Here is a 26,945-nt window from a genome sequence, read left to right on the forward strand (position 1 = left end):
CGTCTAGCACACGCGTCTAGCACACACGTCTCGCACACACGTCTCGCACACACGTCTCGCACACACGTCTCGCACACACGTCTAGCACACACGTCTAGCACACACGTCTAGCACACACGTCTAGCACACACGTCTAGCACACACGTCTAGCACACACGTCTCGCACACACGTCTCGCACACACGTCTAGCACACACGTCTAGCACACACGTCTAGCACACACGTCTAGCACACGCATACAAGCACACACGTCTCGCACACGCGTCTCGCACACACACGTCTAGCACACACACGTCTAGCACACACACGTCTCACACACACGTGTAGCACACACGCGTCTAGCACACACGCGTCTAGCACACGCGTCTAGCACACACGTCTCGCACACACGTCTCGCACACACACGTCTCGCACACAGGTCTAGCACACACGCGTCTAGCACACACGCGTCTAGCACACACGCGTCTAGCACACACGTCTAGCACACACATCTCGCACACACACGTCTCGCACACACACGTCTCGCACACAGGTCTAGCACACACGCGTCTAGCACACACGCGTCTAGCACACACGCGTCTAGCACACGCGTCTAGCACACACGCGTCTAGCACACGCGTCTAGCACACACGCGTCTAGCACACACGCGTCTGGCACACACATCTCGCACACACACGTCTCGCACACAGGTCTAGCACACACGCGTCTAGCACACACACGCGTCTAACACACACGCGTCTAGCACACACGCGTCTAGCACACACGTCTAGCACACACATCTCGCACACACACGTCTCGCACACAGGTCTAGCACACACGCGTCTAGCACACACGCGTCTAGCACACACGCGTCTAGCACACACGTCTAGCACACACATCTCGCACACACACGTCTAGCACACACATCTCGCACACACACGTCTCGCACACAGGTCTAGCACACACGCGTCTAGCACACACGCGTCTAGCACACACGCGTCTAGCACACGCGTCTAGCACACACGTCTAGCACACGCATACAAGCACACACGTCTCGCACACACACATCTAGCACACGCATACAAGCACACACGTCTAGCACACACACGTCTCGCACACAGGTCTAGCACACACACGTCTAGCACACGCGTCTCGCACACACACGTCTCGCACACACGTCTAGCACACACACGTCTAGCACACGCATACAAGCACACACGTCTCGCACACACGTCTCGCACACGTGTCTCGCACACGCGTCTCGCACACGCGTCTAGCACACACACGTCTAGCACACACACGTCTCACACACACACGTCTCACACACACGTCTAGCACACACGTCTCGCACACACACGTCTCACACACACGTCTCGCACACACACGTCTCCCACACACACGTCTCCCACACACGTCTCGCACACACGTCTCGCACACACATCCAGCACACATGTCTAGCACACGCATACAAGCACACACGTCTCGCACACACGTCTAGCACACACGTCTAGCACACACATCTCACACACACATGTCGCACACACGTCTCGCACACAGGTCTAGCACACACGCGTCTAGCACATACGCGTCTAGCACACGCGTCTAGCACACGCGTCTAGCACACGCGTCTGGCACACACGTCTAGCACACACATCTCGCACACACACGTCTCGCACACAGGTCTAGCACACACACGTCTAGCACACACGCGTCTAGCACACGCGTCTAGCACACACGTCTAGCACACACATCTCGCAAACACACGTCTCGCACACAGGTCTAGCACACACGCGTCTAGCACACACGCGTCTAGCACACGCGTCTAGCACACGCATACAAGCACACACGTCTCGCACACACACGTCTCGCACACGCGTCTCGCACACGCGTCTCGCACACACGTCTAGCACACACACGTCTAGCACACACACGTCTAGCACACACACGTCTCACACACACGTCTCACACACACGTCTAGCACACACACGTCTCACACACACATGTCTCGCGCACACACACGTCTAGCACACACACGTCTCACACACACGTCTAGCACACACATGTCTCGCGCACACACACGTCTAGCACACACACGTCTCGCACACACACGTCTCACACACACGTCTCGCACACACACGTCTCCCACACACACGTCTCCCACACACGTCTCGCACACACGTCTCGCACACAAGTCCAGCACACACATCCAGCACACACGTCTAGCACACGCATACAAGCACACACGTCTCGCACACACGTCTAGCACACACGTCTAGCACACACGTCTAGCACACACATCTCGCACACACGTCTCGCACACAGGTCTAGCACACACGCGTCTAGCACACACGCGTCTAGCACACACGCGTCTAGCACACGCGTCTAGCACACGCGTCTAGCACACACGTCTAGCACACACATCTCGCACACACACGTCTCGCACACAGGTCTAGCACACGCGCGTCTAGCACACACGCGTCTAGCACACACGCGTCTAGCACACACGCGTCTAGCACACACGCGTCTAGCACACGCGTCTAGCACACACGTCTAGCACACACATCTCGCACACACACGTCTCGCACACAGGTCTAGCACACGCGCGTCTAGCACACACGCGTCTAGCACACACGCGTCTAGCACACGCGTCTAGCACACACGTCTAGCACACACGTCTAGCACACGCATACAAGCACACACGTCTCGCACACACGTCTCGCACACGCGTCTCGCACACACGTCTCGCACACACGTCTAGCACACACACGTCTAGCACACACACGTCTAGCACACACACGTCTCACACACACGTCTCACACACACGTCTAGCACACACACGTCTCACACACACGTCTAGCACACACATGTCTCGCGCACACACACATCTAGCACACACACGTCTCGCACACACACGTCTCACACACACGTCTCGCACACACACGTCTCCCACACACGTCTCGCACACACGTCTCGCACACAAGTCCAGCACACACATCCAGCACACACGTCTAGCACACACGTCTAGCACACACGTCTCGCACACACGTCTCGCACACACGTCTAGCACACACACGTCTAGCACACACACGTCTAGCACACACGTCTAGCACACACGTCTAGCACACACGTCTAGCACACACGTCTAGCACACACGTCTAGCACACGCGTCTCGCACACGCGTCTCGCACACGCGTCTCGCACACGCGTCTCGCACAGGCGTCTAGCACAGGTGTACAGGCACACACCACTTCTGAAACGAGACCACGCACGTTCCCAAGGATGAACTCAAGGGATCATCCCGAGTGAAGATAATAATGGGGGATGGTAGCTCAGGAGGTAGAGCTGGTGGTCTAGTGATCTAAAGGTTGCTGGTTCGATCCCAGGCTCCTCCTGCTAGCATGCTGTAGTGTCCTTGAGCAAGACACTTAATCCCTAATTGCTCCTGATGGCTGCGTCCGTCGGTGATTGAACAATTGTAAGTCGCTTTGGATAAAAGCGTCCGCTAAATGAAATGTAATGTAATGTAATGTAATAACCGGTTAAATATAAACCCTCAAAGAGCTTTCACACAGCACAGTTCCCCTGTAACGCAGCATGAGGTAAAAAAGACGTCACATTTTGGAATGCTGTTCTGAAATGTTGCTTAACTTAAGTTGAATAAGTTCTAGACTAGGGAGTCCTCGACCAAGCCGATGAAGGACTAGTCAGCTCCTTCTGTCTGGTCTTGGTGCTGCTCTTACTCCAGATCATCCATTTCCTCTGTCGTCAAGCACAACCCGGAGGCCCACGTCCATTCATCCAAAGATTTCATTTAAGACTTTACTTAGATTAGGCCTAGATTAGTTCTAATCTTCCTTCTGGGGATCAGATTGTTTAAACCAAGACTAGGGCAAATCTGAGACACACCCATTAACCAGAAAACAAGGGGAGACACGAGCATGAAGGAAAGTGTCGTTGGCCGTGCATCTGGACTTAGAAGCAGGTCTCTGGTCCTACTGACTCACATGGAAAGAGCGTTTTTTTAGCTGACTTATTTTGACATTTCAATAGTTCAATAAAGATGTTATTCAGATCAATGAATCTCACTTCATCATAACACCTAGGCCTGGTCAACAGGAAAGAGCAGTTTATATGTTGACTGTATCCAGTGTTGTGTTGGTCATCCTATACAATGGTTTATCGCTCATGTTAAGTGAATAATACAGAAGATAAGACCCTTAAAAAAAAAAAAAAAAAATTGCATATTGGTCTAGAAAAAATAAATAAATAAAAAAAATAAAAATAAAAAAAATCACGATTTTATTATTGTCCCAAATCGTTCAGCCCTAGTGTGAATTGGGTTACACAACGTGAACATGAACTCTAACTCTGAGGTGAACTGGAGGAGGAGCAGGCTTTTCCCAGGGAGTGAATCTACGTGCTGGGAGGAGAGCAGCGTGACGGCCACAGGGAGAGTCGTATGTTCACACCGCACTACGGTTCAATGCAGCGTGTCGGCCCTGCACTCCTAGAGGACGCTGGAGGGGTCAAATGTCAGATATTTGTTGATTACTGGTGATTGATAACTGACAGCTTCGTTGGAACAGAGTTCATTCTAGCACGGCCGTGAGCGTAAGAGGAAAAAAAAGGTCGTCTGGCGGCCGCTCAACCCTAAAACGAGAAGGTTGTTGAACTTCTGTTTCTCATACCAGAACGAAGTGGTTTCCCGTCATTGTTTTTATATGTCGCTGTTCCTCCACTTGTTTATTGTAATCATCATCGAGGGATTAAACTCAAAACTAAATTGTAACGAAAGTTCTTTCTTCTTTTGTTTTGCTTATTTTACGATGCTGAAAGGGCTATTCATCTTTATCGCCATTTAATTTTCAAATTTCCTGTCTTTTTTTGTAGGTGAGAGACGATTTATTATTATATATTATTTCTAGGGCTGGGTAAAAAAATCAATCCATACTCAGGTGTCCATACTATTAAATTCTATGAGTTCAATTTCCTAATCAATTGGAAAATGGTAATATTGATACTTTGTTTGGAAGTTGGACATTTTTTTTAATATATTTTATTTCTGTATTAGACTGAATTTACTGAAAAGTTGACAGCAATTCTCATTATGTATCAAACGTCAATATATCGAATATAGGATCATATCGTGAGACATCTCATCGACATCGTATTGAATAATAACATCCTAATTAATAAACATCCCTAGTTATTTGGATATATTCAAATTCAATGACCATGTTAAATTACCCACCTGAACTCCATAACAGGGTTACAAGGCTCTGGTTTCTGAATTAAACTCCCTTAAATATTTCAAACTTTTAATCCTGATAAGAATAACCTCCAGCCGAAACGTAACGCCTGCACTGTACCGTTCAGTCTCCACCACCATTCCTTACTTCAGCGACTGGTTCTTGTCCTTGGCTTTGTGCTCCACCACCATCTTGGCCGACTGGCCCACGGTGAAGGCGAACGTGCCGTGGACGTGCTGCGGGTAGCGCAGCTTGTGCATGTGCTTCCGGAACACCTCGGCCAGGTCGGACGCCACCTCCTCATCGAACGCCACCTTCATCAACTGCAAGAGGGAGGAGGAAGAGGAGGAGGAGGAGGAGGAGGTCAAAGCATGGACCACACCAGGAGTCAGTGCATCACAAGATATGCAATAATAATAATAATAATAATAATAATAATAATTATGATAAAAAATAATAACAATAATAATAATAATAATAATAATAATAATAATAAAAATAATAATAATAAAGTAATAATAAAAAAATAGAAAGAATAAACACAATATGCAATTAATTAATTAAGAATAAGCTAGAAGAGATAATCAATGACCAATTTGTATTTGTAACCTCATAATAAACAATAAATAATGAACCTTGTGGATGTGAGAATAGAGGGAGAGGATATGAGAGGAGGGATGTGGGAAGAAAGGGATGAGAGAATAGAGGGAGAGGGATGAGAGAAGGGAGAGAGGTATGGAAGGAGGAGTGGATGGAACACCTGGAAGGTGCAGGAGCGGAGCTGCAGTCCCTCCTGGATGAATTGGTCCATGGGAATACTGACGGAGATCCTCTTCTCCTTCGTCAGGGAGGCGATGGGGAATGAGCGCGTCACCAGCTGCTCGCCCACTATATGGGGACACACACATACACACACACACACACACACACACACACACACACACACACACACACACACACACACACACACAAATAAATGATGAAAATGAAAATAAATTTGATCATATATAGACACTTAGGATTGTACTATTTTAAATGTTTTTGTATTATTATTATTATTATTTCTTTAATAATTTATTTTTTTCTTTTTGTATTTGTAGTATATATATTTTTTGCGTTTTATTATGTTGTTACGTAGAATTCTTCCCCTAGTTTGGGTACTTGTATAATGTACACTGTATATAGTGAATGTCCTCTCACCTAGCGGGTCGGTGGGCGTTCCCTTGAAGATGAGGCGGTACGTGGTGAGGAAGATGGCGCCCTCTGCTGGCAGCAGCGGGGGGCCGCCCATGACCCCCGTGGCCTCGTCGCGCCCGTCCGAGATCAGGTGCACGCGCATGCCGTCCATCACAAACTCCTCCCCCGGCAACAGGGTGGGTCTCAGCAACTTGGGCTGCAGGGCAGAGGGAGGGCGGGGGGGAGGGAGGATGAAAGAGGAAAGAAGGAAAGAAAGAAAGAAGGAAAGAAGGAAAGAAAGAAAGAAAGAAAGATAGAAAGATAGAAAGAAAGAGAGGGACCAATGGATGGAAGGATGGGGTTAAAGGCAGGTAGAGAGTGTAGCGAATACAAGCCTACTGTGCTTCCTGAATCCACAAAGAGAGATTCGTGGGGGGAGGGGGGGGGTTAATGAACCCTGCTGAGACACTGGACCTGTAACGTGGACCTTCACCCCAGGAGGACTGATTGAAGGCAGACGTCAAGATGATCCAAATGATCCCGTTTGTTATCTTGGCTGAGACCTGGCCGGTAGAGACCGACCCGATCCCCTCTCCCCTCCTCTCTACCTCACATGTCCACCCAATCCTTCCCGTTGATCTAGGACTCACACGAGCGCCTTGTCCCCAGACCAGGCCACACGTCATATCTGCAGATATAACGACGTTCAGCCACAACCTCGGCTGTCGCCAGGTGGCCATCCGAGAACCGAAGCAGCTGCTCCCGGCCAAACTGCCCCCTTGAAGTGAATCAACCGACAGCTGGACGCGCACACGCCGTAGCCGAAACCGCCGGAAGATGAACCGGTAATTCAGTGAGCGACCGCAGTGTACACGACGCTGCCTATTTATTTGGGGGAAACCAGAGTAAACGCTCGACCTATGATTAGCTCGACAAAGGCTTCCAACCTCCTCCATGATTGATGAATTGATGTCGAATTAGAATTTGATTTTATAATATGTCGAAGAATTCATATCGCTTTTTGACCCCCTTTAGTTAACTACCCTTAGCGTATGCATCACTTTTATTATTTTGATAAAAGAGTCGTAACTTCCCACCACACTATTGTCCCTGAGTTAAGGTTTTGTCACCCCAAATCCTGTATTGATTTGCTTATTTTCTTAATAATTTATTTTACTATTACTTTCATTTTTCAAATATTTGACTGTTATTTCATTTTATTAAATTGGTTAGCATGAAAAAACAAATCCCATTTATCAGAAATAAGTTGTCTGTGTTCATTAAAAATTGAAGACAGAGGTAAATGTAGAAAGAACCCCAATGCTTATGGAGTGGAAGTGGTGGCCCGTCTTTATGAAGTTATTGTCACAATAAATGGATATTTACATAAACCACATGAAGCTACATTTTGAAACCCTTTTTACAAGCTAATTTTTTAAATTCTAAAGTCGTTATAATGCTACAAGAGAAAGAAAGAAAGAAAGAAAGACAGAAAGAAAGGGGCCGATGGATGGAGGGATGGTGTTTCAGGTGGGGCAGAGAAGGAAGAAAGATATAAAGAAAGAGAGGGATGGGGTTCAAGGGAGGCAGAAAGAAAGGGGTCGATAGATGAAGGGATGGTGTTGAAGGGAGGTAGAGGAGAAAAAGAAAAAAATAAAGAAAGAAAGATGGAGAAAGAAAGACACGGATGGATGGGGTTAAAGGGAGGCAGACAGAAAGAAAGAAAGAAAGAAAGAAAGAAAGAAGGAAGGAAGGAAAGAAAGGGGTCGATAGATGAAAAGATGGTGTTGAAGGGAGTTAGAGAGGAAAGAAAAAAAGAAAGAAAGAAAGATGGATGGATGGGTTAAAGGGAGGGAGAGGTTTAGAGATGGAGTAGGACAAACAAACAAACGAAAGAAAGGAAGAAAGGGATGAGGAGAAAGAGAGAGAGAAATCGAGAGAGAGGAAGAGAGAGAGTTAAAGCAGTAGATCTACACACACACACAATCATCCCATTTTACTGGAATCATCACTTCTTATTATTATTGTTATTATTATTATTATTATCAGTCCTTGTGGAAAGAAATGTTTGAATACCTTTGTTATTGATTATAGATTGGATAGAACACTTTAATATCACAGTATACATGAAACAATTAACTAATAACTATTAACTTTAATAACTCATTACTATCCATCTCCGTAGTATTGTGTTCATATTTATTCATCTGTTTGGTACATCCACCTATATTCTATAGATTTGATTTTATTTACACCCATAGCAACACTAGCAACCATTTTTAACTTAAACTTATTCCGTGCATAGTATCGCTTTTTTGTATCTTCTGTATATTTTGCATATTTAGATTTTTGCCATTTATTTGGATATGTTCCTTTGGAAATTAGAAATGTTTGTACATTTGGCTGTTCAGCAGCACATCAATCTCTACCATGACAAATTCCTTGAATGTGAAAATGCACTTGGGGAAATGAACCGATTGTGATTCTTAAATTACCGCAGATAAAAAAAATTCTATTCCCACATTGTTGAGATTTCAGATGGACAAGGTAACGTTTGACTGAACATGTGTGAGTGAAAAACAAACAAATCCACACTGCTCAGGTCATGCCTTCACATCCATGCTCCAGTTCAGGTGCCGCAGTAAACAACAACAACAACAATCGCCATGGAGACCCTTAAAAGGTGTTGAGTAACACTGTAATAAACAACCGTTTAAGTGTGTCAGCTTGGGAAAAGCCCGACGTGAGCCGACAAATGACCAAACAAATACAGACCCAGTGAAAACCCAAAAGCATTCCATCCCAGCAATGTGAAATATTAAAGAGAAAACAAAGAGTGGACACTCTGGAGCAGGGGCTGGATACTTTCTCTGGGGAAGAGCAACGCTTGTTTACAGCGACCTCTGCTCGCAACGAGTAAACAAAGTAGCATCCAGGCCGGAGCTAGTGAGGAAAAGCCCAAAGAGTCGGGATCTGGATTCAGATCTTTGTCCATCGTCAGCACGCAAAGGATTCTTCCTTTATGAGATCAGCAACCTCTGCTAAAAATCTGATGAAAGCCGCTTTTTAAGATATTTTGCTCAGAGACTAAAATCGGACGGACTGACAATATTCAGCAAAAAGTAAACAGCTTCACGTTTGAGGAACCGGCGTGCTAGTGACTAACTAACATGACTTCCTGTGCGGGTAGAGGTTGAGAAGCTAACCGGCGTAGCGACCTGACCATGTAATTAGGGGCTTTTTCATGCTTTGAAAACCATTCCATAATTCCCTTGCACAACACATGGCTTTGTGAGAGGGATCCAACTGCACTCCTACTGCAAAACCAACGCACACCCATGAAATGTTGCTTCAAAATGTAAATTAATTTGAATTATTTAAAAATATTTCTTTGTTATTATTTATATATCAGGATTCAAGACAAATCCATTCATTAAATATTACGCATACTGGAATCCCACTTGAAACGCAGCCAGGGGTGAGCCTGGTTTTCACCATTCATTTCATAAATTCACATTAAAGACGATTGATTTACATTTAAAGCCTAATTTGAACACTGTAGGGCTTTAGAAGGACCCGCAGACCGGTTCCTACAAGACGACCAGACCAATACTCACAAAAGGCAGCCGGACGAGCTTATCTCGGCACTCATCTCATCTTTAAGCAACGCTATGTAACTTTCCTACCTTAAAATATGGAACGGTGGAACGGCACGTAGACGAGAGATTGAAGCATCGTAGTGAAAGACAGTTTCACCGCCGCTGTGACCTTTTAAAGACATAATCTCATAGACGTGAAGGGCAGAGTTGCAGTAAAAAGAAGATAAAGACAGAAGCTGCTGTGTTCCACTCTCGCGTTACGTTGCTGCTACTTTACCACACACCGTGAAGCCAATGTGGCCGCTTTGCGTCTGCACGTCGGCCACGTTGGAACGCTCAAGATCCGACATATGAACATACAATGTGTGTTGAGAGATGCAGACGTCTCTGCAAAATCGACCGTAACTCGCTTGATTCTGAACCAATTTACATAAAATGCAGTTTGCTATAAACGTGAGAAACCGAACACGATACTGGAATTAAATTGAGTTACTGGGGGGCGGGTCGAATATTTTTTCATTCACTGCCATTTTTAAAGGAAGGTACAGTATCATGCTTCACCTCATATTGCACTTTAATTTAACGAATGAGTATTGAATATTTTATGAATTTTAAGATTTTATTTAAACACTGGACATCTTGTATGTTGTTTTAATTACAGACCATGGGTCTGAGTTCCTCAGTTTAAGTGTTTTACAGCATAAATGGAAAGCAAAGTTGTATATGTCTCCCTTTTTAGTTTTGCTGATCTGAAAAATGATCTGATCTGTGACTCAAAACTGTGAGTTTTGTGATCTGTTGCTCCCCTATTCAAATAACAGCTTCAAAATCACTGTGACGGTACACTGACTTGTATCATGCAGAATGCCACCTCTTTCATTCCAACCCACCACCCCTTGAACGTCTGTTCTTGCACTTGGTAACTTAGGCGTTTGGGAATGGAACCAAAATTACCCTCAATTACTCAGTCTGAGTGCTCACTGAAGCGGCCAGGTCCGTGGTAACCTCGGTGTACATTATATCTGTATTCGTAACACAGACTGTTGTTGAAACGTGACCGATAAGGTTCAAGGTTCAAAAGACCGAGTTTTCCCGACAGTGGCAGAAAAGTGCAATTGCACTCCGAAACGTGAGGGGCGCCAAATCCCAAATACCAAAAGTTACATAGTGCTGATTTAACGTATCTCAGCCGCCGCCTTGGAGGCACGCCCAGAGCACCCTTCGCTTTGAAGGCACGGCAAACAAACTCTCCTAATGCACCACATCACCCAGCATGCACTGCGCCGGTGCGCTGCGAGTACCTGCCGTGACACTGTGAGCGTGAGCCGCTGTGATTGGTGGCGAGGGGGCGGGGGGGCGTGGCCGGCCGTGGTTCCGCGTGGCTCTTGTCCAGCGGAAGGTAGAAAAAGGAATTGTTTACCTTTTGGATCGGAGGCAGACGCTTGCTCTCCCGGTGCACGGCGTCCAGCGTCTCGATGTGCATCTGGACGATGTCTGGGGACAAGCAGGGGAATTTAGATAGACAGAAAGCTTGAAAGATAGACAGACAGGCAGATAGACTGCTTGATAGAGAGGCAGATAGACAGAAAGATATATAGACAGAGGGACAAATAGAGAAATAGATAGACAAATAGATAGATAATAGATAGATAGATAAATAGATGGATAAATAGATAGATAAATAGATAGATAACAGATAGACAGATATAGATGACGGATAGACAGATAAAAAATTGCAAGAAAATCTGCACCTAATAAGCTTTAAACACCAGGCTTTAGAACACCGGGTTTTATAACACTGGGCCTTATAACACCAAGCTTTTTGACACCGGGCTTTTTAACTTGGGTTTTATAATCCCGGGTTTGATAACACCGGGCTTCATAACACCGGGCTTTATAACACCAGACTTTATAACACCAGACTTTATAGCACCAGGCTTTATAACACTGGACCTTATAACTTGGGTTTTATAACACCGGGCTTCATAACACCAGACTTCATAACACCAGGCTTTATAACAAGGGATTTTATAACACCAGGCTAACCGGACCCTCCAACTACCTGGTATCATGGTGTGCAGCGCCTTCAGGTGCTCGTTGGTCACCCCGCTCTCGTTACACACTTTGTCCACGAAGCGGTTGATGAATCGCACCACGGAGTTGGCCACGTCCGAGCTCTCTGCGTCCTCGAAGCCGCTCTCCGTGTCGTAGCTCTCCGCCATGCTGCCCGCGATACTGCAGCACAAAGAGCATGGGAGAACCACCCTCTGTGTTTAAAACAGCCCATGAACCTTTGGCCGTTGCCGTGTAGAGCACGCGTCTGGATTTTACATCGTAAAATATGTCGTAGAAAAGGGAGAGATCAGTCTTCTGCCCGAGAAGTGCACCCCGGACTCTACATAGAAATTAAAAACACCAGTTTGATGTTGTCGTTTGTCCGATTCAATGTAAAGCTGGTTTAACATAATGCGCTTTATGACTATACACGGTTAGTTGTGACATAGCAGATACTGACCTACCTGTTTCTGATGGAGCTAACATAGTGGTTGGTGGCGTAGCTGTCTTTGACAAAGCTATTGCTAACATAGTGGTTGGTGACGTTGTGGTTGTCGCCCCACCTGTTGGTGACGTAGCTGTTGCTAACATAGTGGTTTGTGACGTAGCAGTTGTCCCCCCACATGTTGGTGACATGGCTATCGCCAACATAGTGGTTTGTGAGGTAGCGGTTGTCGCCCCACCTGTTGGTGACGTAGCTGTTGCTGACGCTCTCCACGTCGCCCAGGCCGGAGCTGCGCAGGAGGCGGTTCTTGGAGGTGTCGAGCGGCAGCAGCAGGTAGCTCATCCTGTTGGCGTAGTGGATGGCCTGGCTGAACACCGTGCTCTCCTCCTTCTGCACGCGCTCACTCTGCATGTCCTTGCAGAGCGTGGGCCACAGCCGGCTCTGCTCCGAGGCCAGCTCCAGGGCGCCAATCGCCGAGCGGGCCCCGCCGGGGGCCTCCTGGGGCTCCTAGGACAAGGAGAGGGAGTTAGTCCGGGTACTGTCGGAGCCACTCGGGCTTGCAAAGTATTTAGGTTCATTTTCAAATCTCAATCAATTTTTATGTATTGATATATATACAGTATGTGAAGTATTTATTTTGGTATTATCACATTGCTCTGTGTATCAGTCATTTATTTTGTAATAATGACCGCTGATATGTTAATATCAGCAGTCTGGTTTTACATCCGTTATTTCATGGTGCCTACATGCTAATGCTAATGACTTGGAAGAGATTATGCGGATATGTCCAATTTCACATTAATAACAGTATGTATGGCGAATGATTGGCTATGTTGTTGCAAACTTAGCTATGTTGTTGGGGAATGTTTTTCATAGTGGAAGCACGCTATGCTAGGCATACGAGTTATGACACTAGACATACTCGTAACAAAATAATTTTAAACCAATATTGGGTCTCAATGCATTCTTTCATTTGGTAGGTGTCGCTGAAACCAGGGCGTGGCGTGCTGGTCCTCACCGAGTTGCCATGCTGCTCCCCCTCCTCCGTCTCCAGGTACAGGGCCCGGATGTGGTTCTGGACGTCGCTGTAGAACATGGCCTCCCAGAACTGCATGTTGGTCCACACCATGTGCTCCTGCACGCAGCTGTAGGCGAACTGCGTAATGCCCGCGCCCAGTTTCTGGAAGACGGACGACGCTTACGGTCAATATGGACCGCCGGCCCATACCCAACAGACAGGGAATTTGACTCTGTTTTTTATCCACGATCGTACATACAGAACAGTAAAAATATGAAAAGGTTAAAAAAAATATATAATTTTAGAAAAAGCTACATTTTAAGAATTATATTTACATACACTAGGTATGATCTGTAATAAACAGTAACAAAGAGTATTGGTATGGTCGAGATAGAATCCATTTTTTATCTAAAACCAATGTCTGATATGAGACCCTCTATGATTTGTATCAGATTTTGCAGATTTTTTCTGTTTTAACACCTAAATTACCCACCCCAGGGATTTCTAAAAGATATATATATGCTCGTAAATTCTAATCAGCTTGCGTCATTTACAGTTTATAGTCATGTTAGGAGGGAGTTTTCCATAATAACGTTCACTAAACGTCATCATTTTGAGGACGGATCAACTTCAAACGCCATCAAATTCCTCCGGTGGATCCTTCGCGTTCCTGGAATGAAGCGGAACTGGGAGACGCGACGCCGCAGTACGTACCCGGCAGAAGGCGGTGACCAGGGGAAGGAGCGCGGCTGCGATGCCGTGTTCGTCCATGTGGGAGCAGTCCTGGGCACAGGGGGGAGGACACGTCACAAATGAACACTTCAGTTCCGAGGTTCCGTCCCTTTGGTCACTCTGGACGCCAACAAGGAGCCCGCGGTGAAGCGGGCGACGCCACTGCCAGTGTTTGTACGGCGGCGATTACAACCGCAGACGCACTTGAGAACACACCTTAAAGTCTGCGCTTATATGACATGGGAAAAAGGAAAACATTGGCAGCCTCCGTTCGCCTATTCACAGCTCCTCGTCTCGTCCAAAAAGTTGACACGCGACCTCCCCAATGCCCCGTCAAGCGAGTCTTACCTGCAGGGTGCAGTTCATCATGCGGACCACGTAGTCGAACTGCTGGTCGTCCAGCACGGCCCGGTTCTGCAGCACGTGCTGGTTGAGCTCCTGGGTCAGGCAGACGCGCGCCGTGCGGCCTTTCAGTGCCCGCAGCACCGCCGGCATCAGCTGGGGGGGGGGGGGAGACGACAACGTGGTCAGCACCTCATATTCGGCTCATATCAATCATACTGGACTGAAATTGTTTGGTTGTTTCCAAAAAGAAATGACGCAATCATTGGAATTTCATTGGAATTTTTTAAAGAAAGAAATATATATATATATATATATATACACATACTTACACACGTCACTTATTTTTGTTTTTAGTGGAAATTTTTCACTGCAAATTCACAACGATATGACGGACGCTGAAATGTTGCGGGAATTGGATAAAATCAAAGTAGACTTGAAAAGCAGATTGATATGAAACAGATCTAAATGAATCGTCTCTTCACAGGGCAAACGCCGGTTCCCGCGTCTCCTTTTTACCCGCAGTTCCGCCGGCAGCAGCCAGGGGGAGCGGGTCGCGGGAGAAAGGCGTTATCGGCGGCACCGGTAACACGGTTTTTGCCATCATTACAGACGATCATGTTTAACTACCAAAATAACTACTAATGGTTATTGTTTGGGGGGGGGGGCTGCTTCAAATTCAATCGTGCTCCTCATTTGTTTTCATTTGTTCACTTTGCTTGATTCCATTTTAATAGTGAACAATCTTTGCAATTTCACTGAAATGATCCAGATCGCCGAGATTTGTCGCTGCAAATTTAATCCGAAATGATTGAAATTTCCATTCTACACAGAAATATAGGTGGAATTGGACAAAATCAAAATAGACTTGATTATTGATATAGATTGAATATTAAGAGACCGTTTTCTACCTTTTTGGCTTCCAGCATCTTGTTGTCGAAGATGTAGGTGATGCAGTTCCTGACGACCTCCAGCCGCCGGGCGCTGTTCGCCAGCACGTTCCTGTCCACGACGTCCCCTGCGGAGCCGGGGAACGGGGACAGATTAGAGGCCATTCATCACCCAGCGTCCATTACACGCACGCTGGGAGACGTCTAGACAGGAAGTTCAACGCTCCCACTCTATATGTTTCAACTTTTAGAGCGTTTTGGGACCCCTCCCCCACCCGAACAGAACTACGGCACATTCCTCACACAAGGGCAATTCAAGGAGATTTACATCAAGACTTAAAAAGGCCTTTAATGAAAATAAACATTACAATCAATTTCTGTTTTTTTATTTTTCTAGTGCATAGTTTGGGATTCGGGTTCAGATTTTGATTGGTGCTTGACACAATGAATCCATAGAATGTCTGAAGAACATTCCACTGCAAGAACCCATTTAAAAAGGGACAATTTCTGTCAAACACGTATGGAAACGTGTAAAATGGCAGATTTTATATATTTTCATATATTGTATTATAAGTCACATGACCTTCCTTAAGTCTCAAAAAACGAGTCAGTAAACACAAGCTGGGGGAAGGATTCCAGCTTGTTTGCTCAATTGCAAACCATGTTGTTCCTGGTGACGGAGCATGGGTCATTCATCTTACACAAACTGACAAAACCTATCAAGAAAAGTCAACTCGCTTTGAATTATTGATATTTCCTTCCAGGATAATCATGTAAGGAAAAAAAACAGACTTTTCTACACTTAAATGTCTAAAATAAACAGACTTTTAATACTTTTCTACACTTTATTATGTAAAAAATATATTTTTCAAATACCTTTACAACTGAATATGTTAAAAAAACGGACTTTTGAAAACAGTTGTGTTAATGCTAATTTTATGGCAAACATTTCTCCCCATTTCTTATAACATGAATTAATCTTTGAATAAGTCAAATCAATTTGAATGAATGTATTTTATTCTGTTCATTCACCCTCACCCAGGGGGGGTCCGGAGGGCACCATGCCCTTCATCTCGGCCTTGACCACCGGCGGGGCGCTCTTGAGCTTGGCGGCGGCGTGGTCAATGAAGAGCTGTACCGTGACGTCGTCCAGCGGAGGGAACGGGGGCCGCTGCTGCCCGGGGGCGTCCTGCCCGGCGGAGCCCTCTGACGGACGCTGCACCTTGTGCATGGCCACCACCGGGTAGGGGTTCTCCTGGAGGGACGGAGAGGGGGAGGGCGATTCAAAACAAAGCAATGAAAGAAAGAGGGGAAAAAGAAAAACGTGAAAAGAGGTACAGACAGAACGGAATTGAGGAAAGTGGAAAAGAAAGTGACCTGAGTAAAAGAAATGTAAACAGGAAAAGATAACCAGACAGAGGTAGAGTAGAAGGAGGTAGAGTAGAGGTAGAGTAGAAGGAGGTAGAGTAGAAGGAGGTAGAGTAGAGGTAGAGTAGAAGGAGGTAGAGTAGAAGGAGGTAGAGTAGAGGCAGAGTAGAGGAAGGTAGAGTAGAGTAGAGGTAGAGTAGAAGGAGGTAGAGTAGAGTATAGGTAAAGGGGGCAGAGTAGAGGAAGGTAGAGTAGAGGTGAAGGTAGAGTAGAGGTAGAATAGAGGTAGAGTAGAGGTAGAGTAGAGTATAGGTAGAGGGCGATCTACGATGATCCGTACGTTTTTGAAGAGCTGCTCGGCCAACTCCTTGACGTGGTTCATGACTTTCTGTGGACACGCCTCCTCCTGGCGGACCCGCTCCACCTGATTGGCTATCAGCTGCGGGACACAGGAAGTAGGGCGCTCACGTCACCTTTCCTCATCCACAAGCTTTCTGCCGGTGAGGTTAATTTCACAGGCAGTGGCTCTCAAAGGCATGCAACAGGAATACATTGACCCAAAATCCATTCATTTTTAAAGCAGGAGGTACACCACCGGAGAACATGTCCCAGAACAACGTCAGCAGGACACTCAATAAGAAGTCAATGAGAAGCCAATAAGAACTCAGTAAGAACTCAGTCAGAACTCAATGAGAACTCCGTAAGAACTAGATGAGAACTCAATGAGAACTCAGTAAGAACTCAATGAGAGCTGTGTGGTACAAGCAGCACAAACTCCAGAGCGAGAGGAGGTGGGAGTGGCTTTGCTTTACATAAAGATGAGAAAAAAAACCCTAAAAAAATAGTGAAATCAAGCTCAATGTCATTTATCGACAGTAGCCATATTTCCTCAAATAGTGAGCATGCTTTTATTTACCTCCACTGCTGTCTGGGCGCCGTGCTCCTCAAAATAAACACATCTCAAATAAACTGGCATTATTATTTTTTTGTTCGGACACACGGGACGCACAGTGGACCGAGGATCGCTTTCGCTGCATTACGCAACCCACTGTCCTGATCCAAGGCCAAACGTCCCTTCAGCTGGGTTTAAAATGTTTGCATCATACAAGTACAAACAAACAAAAACAAAAAGATCTAAAATAAGAAACAAAGGATAAGACACAGGAGGCGCAGTGCCGGAGAAGAAAAACACACCCACAAACACACACATGCACACACTCAGATTCAGCCTCGTTTATCAGTTTATATTTGAGGAAATACGGTTTTGATCAAAACGTGCTCCGAATGTTGCGGCTTGGGAATAAAAACAAGCTTGTTGAAGCAGGAAAAGGAGGTTGAAGTCCGTCCCCTGCCGTGCGTCGTGGCAGGGGGCGGCATTTGGACCAACCGCGACAAGGGGAGCTCTCAGAGCGATGCAAGGACCAAAGACAAAGTTTGCCTCCGGGGCTTGCGCTGAGAACACACCAAGAACCCAGACCACCGTGTCAAGCTGTTCTGATCTTGTTCTGAAGACGTCTTTTCGGTCAAAAACAAATTTTCACTACTTCTTTTTAAGTGTACCTCCACCTTAAGACTGGGGGTCATGATACAGAGTAGTTTCATATGAAGCAGTCACGGCCTCCAGATCATTTCAATGCAGGTTTTCACTCTCATTTGTTTCTTCAAACACAAAATGGCCATGCTTTTTTACAATAAAGTAGTTCAAGGTCACATATCAGCAACACAACTGAATGAAAATACAGTAATGAGATTCTCACAACTATTAGAGCACTAGTTAGTGCTAATAATAACATAGTGACCACTCAATGAACATTTTGAGGATTTTTCAATACAGATGCATGGCTGAACAATTTAATAATGACCAATTGCATGTGTACAGCTGGATGTCCGGTGGAGAAACTAGAAAAAAAGTGAATAATAGAATAATTTGTTTCATGAAATATTCTGCCAGACGGTGAAACTGAAAGTTGCAAGCAAAATTGTCATTCTATAGAAAATGTCAATAAATTCATATTGAATCAAATCTCGAGCCTTTGTACCGAAAGGGAAGGGAATTGTGAGATCCGGCGGAACAGCAGCCGCCAACAACGCGTTAACGACGCTAAATGGCATATTCCAGTGTGTGCTGCGGCGGGACTCACGTCGTCGAACAGGTCGGTGGCTCGGTACGGGGGCCCCCTCTCCGACACGAAGCCAGCGAACGCCATGCCGTCAAGAACCTTCATCAGGAAGTCGTCCTCCGACAGCGCCCTCTGACCCAGGAAGGCAGCCTGGGAAGAAAATAGCAATAAACAACCGCCAGTGTTTTGGGAAAGTTACTCTTTATGACTTCAAAGGAGGTGGTTCTAAACCCTTTTCCATATTGAGGATCCTCAGTTTCATCGTCATTAGGCCCCGGACCCCATTTGATTTAGTCTCTGGGAGCCCAAATCAGAGCACATTTTTATTGTTGGTTCTGATTCAGGGTCTCTTCTGTGGTACGGGCGATAACAGTGGAACTAGGATCCAAACAGTCACGATTGGACATTCTCCAATGCTGCTGACGCCTTAGAAATGATATAACGGTGAAGTTTAAAGTAAGTTTTTAGTTAAAGTTAAGTTGTTTTTTTTAACCTATATCTGCATTTGGTCATTTACACCAATCAGTCAGGTGGGTTAGTGGGCTAGTTAAACAATGTTGTTCAACGAAACACTTGACAAAACTGAGGTTCTAGTCATCGGCCCTGACAGCCATTTGCTCCCTGTCAAATTCAGGATCGCTTTACATTCTTTATTGATGACATATAAAGCACTGCGTGGCCAGGGGCTAGCATACATGAATTCTAACCCCCAAACCCGACCGGTAGGTCTCTTAGGTCTTCAGATCAACAAGCGGCGACCTGGCCTATGCCTCGCTGGTTCTCCAGATAGTGGAACAGCCTTCCTTTTCGCATAAGAGCTGCCGAAAATGTAGCCTTTTCATTTTTACCAGCCCCGTAACCTGCTTGTATGGGCAGGCATTCGACTGAGTGAGATGAGCACATGACGTGTGTTTCTGTTGAACCGGCTGTTTTATGTTGTAAATACGTGCCTTATCTATTGTACTCTTGACTGTTCTGTGCTGTTGTTCGGCACTTTGTGACTTTTGTTCTTGAAAGGTGGCATTTTACTCGCTTACCACTTACTTACTTAAAGCTTAATGTTTCGTGGTTATACACGCCGAGGCCTTTCCATATCCATTCAGTCACTCATAATGTCCCTTTTCAACATCTTAGAAACCGTTTCTAGAGTCTGACGCCTCTAAGCAATTTTAAGAAAGTTAAGAATAAGCAACTACTGGCGCGGTCAGTGTTGTATGTTTTATGTGCATTATACCTTATGGAAGCGGATCACTGGCTCTGGGTGGATGCGGATGATGTGTAGACACCAGCGATAGCCCTGGAACAGTCGGGCGAACAGCCACAGGAATATCCCGCGGATCTCCTTGTCCTGAAACGGGCAGACAGACAAATGACAACCCGTCCCACATTTTCAGGTTTCTTTTTATTTCGTTGAAAACCCGCAACCCGAGTTTCAAAGGGGACCTATCTGAAACAACCAACACCTCAATCAGCGATCGAGAGGGAGATTGAATTGTCTGTTTGGGCTTGGGAATTGTCTGAAGATTGTCTGTTTGGGGACGATCAAGAAGCCGTTCACAAGCGAGACCCAAGACACGCCGCGACACCAGTCAGTCACATGCGAGAGGATCCCCGGAGGAAACAACCCCCGTGCGGCTAAAAGAGGGAGCAAGCGATTCTCATTTCAGGAGTCTTCAGAGAGCTCTTTCCAGGAAGAAGAACTTTTACAACAGACCAATCCTGTGGTCCGGTGTGACGACGAGGCAGATTGCTTCTCGCGGCAACTTCTTCGTACAACTCACAACTGACTTGTTTGACAGCTGCTGTCAGTGATGGATCGGCTTTGGTAAACTACGTCGAGTGGCTTCACGGTGGCGGCAAGGGTGGAGCGGATACCTCCGGCGGTTAATCAACATTGTGTGGATTGGAGGATCATATTTGTGAAAGAGAAACAGGCTTCAAGCCAGGGCAATTCAAAGCAGGCAACTGAGAATTACTAACTGTGCTCCCCACAGGATTGTAAACGTTCTCAAGCTTCAAACCGGCCTGAGGGGCCAAAACAGGATTGTAGACCTTCTAAAGCTCCTGACCAGCCTGAGGGGCCAAAACAGAAATGTAGACCTTCTTAAGCTCCTGAACAGCCTGAGGGCCCCAAAACTGGATTGTTGACCTTCAAAAGCTCCTGACCAGCCTGAGGGGCCAAAACAGGATTGTTGACCTTCTAAAGTGTCTAACCAGAATGAGAGCCCAAAAGAGATGCCCGTGGCTGGGAAAGGTCCACTTGGCCCCGGCCGTTAGGTAGCTCTCTTACCTGGATCTTCAGGGCAGATGGTTGCATTGAAGATGGTGGAAAAGCGTTGTCGGCAATCTCCAGCTCTGGGTCCAACACCTAGAACGACCAAAACACAGAGCCGCCATTTATAACCTGGACCTAGACCTTTGTGCAGATCAATCGACCGACTTCCAATATCATATCAGTGGCAGTTTTTAGCATGAAAGTCAAGACTACTCAAACGTAATGTACTGAGGGTGTCAAAATATGGTCAATGGTAAGTGGACAGCATTGAAATAGCTCCTCATACGGGAACATTAGGTAGCTCAGGTACTATCCTCAAATGCTCAGAAACAGGAAATGGGTAGAAAAGGTTTGGATGGACATATTTCTGCCAAACACTATGCGACATAAAAAAAAAAGCAAGATTAGCCGGCTGTAGTTGATAACTTTCGACAACGCAAGCTCATTGAAAACAGACTCGTTGGCGACGCGTAGCAACAAGGATCAATCTACAACCTCAGGGTCTCTACAACCTTCTGCCACCGGGGAACCTTATGCCGCCGCCAGAGAAACTTATTCCACATTATTTGACCAATTAACCACCCTCTACCGTACAAAAGCCCCACTGTCATTTTTTTTCCTCTCCCAACTTTGCAAATGATCTGCTGCGGATGGACAGGGAAACCCCGGGTCCACCTGGCCTTTGTTCCGCCTCCCTTTTCTTTGACAAATGGGGTCAGGACGCATCCAGTCGGAGTCACGCTCTTCCAGGACTGGCGCCAGACAGAAACAAGCCGATGGGAGACCAGACGGAAACGCAAGAACTCTGCATGAGGAGCAGAGCAAGGACGGGACTACACCAGCTACCACGCACACACACACACACACACACACACACACACACACACACACACACACACACACACACACACACACACACACACACACACACACACACACACACACACACAGCCAGAGAAAATAACACACACACACAATTATTCGTGCTGGCTCTCAGCAAAGTGAGCTATTCGCTTGTATAACAAGGCGTTTATCCAACTGCAGTTTCCCAGGGAGGAAAAGGCGATATCGGAGCCCAAACCAGGAACTCAAACCAGGACAAGGAATGGAAAACGCACAAACCTCCAGGACGAGCGAGCGAGCGAGGGAGGGAGGGACTGCGACCAGCAAAGCAAAAACTGTTTCCACTGTTTTCTCATCTCATGCAGCTCAGTCAATCGGGTTATAGTCACCAAAGCATTTCTCCATTTCTATAACCCTGTATGTATACCTCAGTCTCTCTCTTTGTATATAAACATACCTCTCTCTCTCTCTCTCTCTCTCTCTCTCTCTCTCTCTCTCTCTCTCTCTCTCTCTCTATATATATATATATATATACAGACACACACACACACACCCACACACACACACACACACACACACACACACACACATAATACATAATACATACTCTCCCTCTCCCGCTCTCTGTATATATTTATATAAAAACTATGTATGCATCATGTGTGAGGAGAACATGGGATTCCACAATTCCCCGTGTTTCACCACAGTCCAAACAAACATCCAGCATGACTGAGCGGTCGGTACCAAGCCAACCCTGCCTCTCCCCAAACAAAAAGTTCCCACAACGTGGCTTGGAAGATTCCCTCCGCCGTTTTGTTTTTGTACACACACGGGGGGACCGCGAGTGCTCCTCCGCTCCGGCGCTTGCCAGGTCCTGTAACCAGACGAGGAAGGTGTGGTCTCATACTTCAAATGAAGTGAGATAAGATAAGACTTGACTGATCGCGGGGGGTGGATTCAGGTGTTACAACAGCAGAGAAATTACACAGCAGTGCCAGTCAAAGTGATAAATGATTCATTTAATAAAATATACAGTATGTACAAATGAACAGAACGTCAACAGGGAGCAGCACTTGTACAGCTGACTATGTTAACCTGTTGGGCCAATGTGGGCATATTTTATATTTAATGTATCAAATATATCAAAAATATTATGTTATTATATTATATGTCTTACATATATTTTCATATTCTAGTTTTTAATATATATATATTTTTTTATCAATTTTAAATTTCATTATTTTATTATATGTTGTATATCATAGATATATCATATATATATATATATATATATATATATATATATATATATATATATATATATAGTGCATAGAATTATATATAATTATAATTATAGTGAATAATAGTGTAGCATGTTATACAGTATAGTATGATAATTATATGGAATAATACATACATAGTATGGTAGACTAGCCGTATAGAAGATGATAATAATAATAATAATAATAATAATAATAATAACAGCATATATATACTTATTATTGCTGAGTTCACAGTGATCACATTATCACTATTGATGTCTACAATCACACTAAACAAATACATCATGTGCCACTGTGGACGTGAGGGGAAGATAAAAGCTGAGGCTGCTATTTCGGGGAAGTGAGAATGACATAATGGTGAATCAGGTGAATTAGCAAGCAGGATATAAACACTGTATTTTGTAACGACCATGGTTAAACCCTTCCTTCACGACAAAGAAGGTTTGCGCAACAAAAAAAAGCCCATTTGCTGGAATGATTAAAAGATTGGCTTTTTTTGAGAGAGAGAATTGGCCAATGAGTCTTTGGAGACGTGGAGAACAGACATAATGGAGTGGATGGAATTCTGACAAAAAAAAAATAAAAATCATTGAATTATGAATCAGTCACATTCAAAATGACTCATGTCAGAAGCCTGGTCTTTTTCCACATTGATTTTCCATTTAAAATCCACTCACTCACTCGTCAAATCACTAAATGGAAACTTAGGCAGCTCGTCTAGCTACAGTTAAGTGGTCGATATGGGTTTTTCCAGGGTGCCCCAGCACATGCCCCTTGATGTCCATGGTGCCCTTTTTATGTGTGGCGGTTGTTTTTAAGCGTGACTGGGCATCGAGGGAGTGGATGTCCGCGATCGGGACGCCCAATCTGTTCCCTTATTTAATGTAAACTAAAAAGAACCGTGTTGTGTTTAAAATGTTGTGTCATACAAGTTATGGAACAGACAAAAGTAAATAGATCTAAATTGAATAGACGGTAGAATCGCCACGGGAGCGCGCGCACGGCGCAGCGCTGCCTGAGGGACAAAGAATAACTCCAGTTCGATTCTCTGAGTTAGGTTTACGTTCTGCCTCAAACACCACTCCTGCTGTTTGCTTTCAAAGACGGTGGCCGACACCATCACAAACCGGAGGGAATGAGACGAGTGAGGACAGCGAGTGAGTGGGTGGAGGCGGGGCTGTGTGGGCTCCGCAGCGGTGTGTTTTCTCGCTGTCAGAGAGAAGAGAGAGCGAGGAAGCAGCTGCTAGCAGCATATCCACAGTGCAGAAAATGAGTAATGAAAACGTTTCAAATATTCAGAACCGAGTGTGTGTGTGTGAGTGTGTGTGTGTGTGTGTGTGTGTGTGTGTGTGTGTACACGTAAGAGATAGCGTTGCATTGTGGGAGAGGTGAGGAGGCGGTTACCATGGAAATAGCCGTCTGGGTCTGCTGGAGCAGGGGCTCGGGCAGCAGCGAGATGTGGACGCACTCCGGCATGGTCACCGTGCCGCCATCCAGATCGGCGATGATCACGTCCAGCTGGGAGAGACGGAAAAAGCGCTTCGGTGAAAGGTTCGAGCCAATTACTATTGGGGGTTTTTTTGCAAGCCGGTTCTCGCCAAGTCGCTCAGTTAAAAAAAAAAAAGTCGTTCTATTCTCTCATTCTTGGTCCGTTTGGTTCGGTGGGTGTAACGTGCGGGGGAAGCCAGGGAGGACTTCCTGAACCGCAAGCGTAGGAATGAGAGAAGCTTCGGCTCCCGAGTTGTGAACGCAATTCTCACGAGAATCATATCGTTCTGTTAAAGTGACGCATTTTGGGCAGAAGAATGCAAACTGTGGATTTCCAGAGAATCTATTAGCCTGACTCCCTCCAAACGATTTACTTTGGCAGAGGAATGCAAAGTGTTGACCATAACAATAATTAACTTCTGTGAAATCATTTATTTTGGTGGAATGCAGAGTGTAAACATTCATGTCACATTCAACATGAGTTATGCCAGAAGCCCTTTTATCACCGTCCAAATTGATTTCATCCTCCGCAGTTATTTAGAGTTTGATTCGTCATGCTCATGGTGCGACTCGCAGTTCACGGCTCTTCAGGCGCGACTCGAAACGAACGACTCTTTTTTTCTGCCCGGGGCGATTCCCCGGACCCGACGGGGGCGGACGCGTCCCTGTGAGCGGCTGGTCCTTACAGGACACCGTCACCACGGCGCATTTTGTTGTATTTAACTATAATATTTAGTGGGTTTTCTTCTGTACTTTTCTATGAAAATATGTATTACTGTGACGCACCCGAACAAAAGGACATGTTACAGTAATGCATCCTAACAATGTAGTATCTCTTATTATCTCATATTCTATAGAAGAATAGAAGAATATATCATATGAATTATATTTTATGACTTTTATGAATCATTAATATATATTTATCTTTTTCAAGACAAATTTGCGGTTAGAATGCAATAACTAAAAACATAGAAGAGACTCGTTTTCTGCCTTGATAAAAGCGTTATGTAGTTCTAAAGGGAAAATTAAATACATGTTTTCAGATGAAGGATCGGAGGGGTCATAGAGTCAGATCAGCTCCAGTGTATTCAACCTGTGGCTTAGCCTTCGCCTGCAGCATTACATATGAATCCTCATGTGTGACATCCCATCATCATTCATGTGCTTACTGTTATGCTCAACACTGGTCTGAACACCGTTTTATTATCATTTCTATTTAAATATCATTACTGCTTTGTTCACATGTACCTATCGTGCTACATTAGAAACAGATACATAAAAAATAATAATAATAATAAAAACACATTTGTACAACAACCAGAATTGTGTATGTTAACTGTTCATTTTAGTTTTTTTTAGGTTTATTGCCATGCTGGTTTCATTGCTTAAATCCCTCATGTTTTTACCTTCTTAATTCTTAAGGTTTATTTTCCATTATCCTGCCAGATTTTAACTGTTAGGTTGATTGTGTATTTCACTTTTCCCCCAGATATATTTTATATTTTTATTATAGTTTGTTATTATTGCAGTCTATCTATCTGTCTGTCTGTCCAAAAATCTATCCATCATCCATCCACCCGTCTGTCTGTCTGTCTGTATATATAATAATTACTATTAATAACTGTATGTATAATAATTAGGGATGTTATTGTTCCTGTCAACACAACGTTTGCCTTATCTCGTTGTGATGATCTCACACCCACCAGTTCCTGCGTCTCGGAGCGGAAGAAGGAGTTGACTCCGATGATGAAGGGGGTGGGCGTGCTGAGGACCTCCAGCAGCTTCCCCGGGAGGATGGGGACGTAGGTGAAGCTGCCCACCCGAACGAACAAACAAACGAACGCGCACACACACACACACACACACACACACACACACACACACACACACACACACACACACACACACACACACACACACACACACACACACACACACACACACACACACACACACACACACACACGTTAGAGACACAGGGACTGAGGTCGCAGCCCAAACTGGACAGAAATCTGCAGATAAGACGTTAGCATGACAACACAGGTACAATAACATTGGCAGCGGTGGAAGAAAGACTTAGTAAA

General features: G+C 45.4%; 1 protein-coding gene across 2 annotated transcripts in view; it reads right to left on the reverse strand.

Annotated features, from left to right (window-relative positions):
- The window catches only part of sbf1 (SET binding factor 1), an 87,418-nt gene that overhangs the window by 20,508 nt on the left and 39,965 nt on the right, over positions 1-26,945 (reverse strand). For both annotated transcript variants that reach the window (XM_080022382.1, XM_080022381.1), the window contains exons 8-24: positions 26,565-26,673; positions 24,778-24,891; positions 21,263-21,340; positions 20,207-20,320; positions 18,994-19,122; positions 17,193-17,291; positions 16,523-16,739; positions 15,506-15,612; positions 14,601-14,750; positions 14,235-14,303; positions 13,521-13,682; positions 12,741-13,009; positions 12,065-12,237; positions 11,423-11,496; positions 6,428-6,620; positions 5,988-6,115; positions 5,375-5,550 (exon numbers count right to left, since the gene is read on the reverse strand). In XM_080022382.1, the coding sequence (XP_079878508.1) occupies positions 5,375-5,550; positions 5,988-6,115; positions 6,428-6,620; positions 11,423-11,496; positions 12,065-12,237; positions 12,741-13,009; positions 13,521-13,682; positions 14,235-14,303; positions 14,601-14,750; positions 15,506-15,612; positions 16,523-16,739; positions 17,193-17,291; positions 18,994-19,122; positions 20,207-20,320; positions 21,263-21,340; positions 24,778-24,891; positions 26,565-26,673 (2,361 nt within the window). The remainder of the gene's footprint in view (positions 1-5,374; positions 5,551-5,987; positions 6,116-6,427; positions 6,621-11,422; positions 11,497-12,064; positions 12,238-12,740; positions 13,010-13,520; positions 13,683-14,234; positions 14,304-14,600; positions 14,751-15,505; positions 15,613-16,522; positions 16,740-17,192; positions 17,292-18,993; positions 19,123-20,206; positions 20,321-21,262; positions 21,341-24,777; positions 24,892-26,564; positions 26,674-26,945) is intronic.

Source organism: Zeus faber (assembly GCF_960531495.2).
Source record: "Zeus faber genome assembly, chromosome: 21".
Lineage (NCBI taxonomy): Eukaryota > Metazoa > Chordata > Actinopteri > Zeiformes > Zeidae > Zeus > Zeus faber.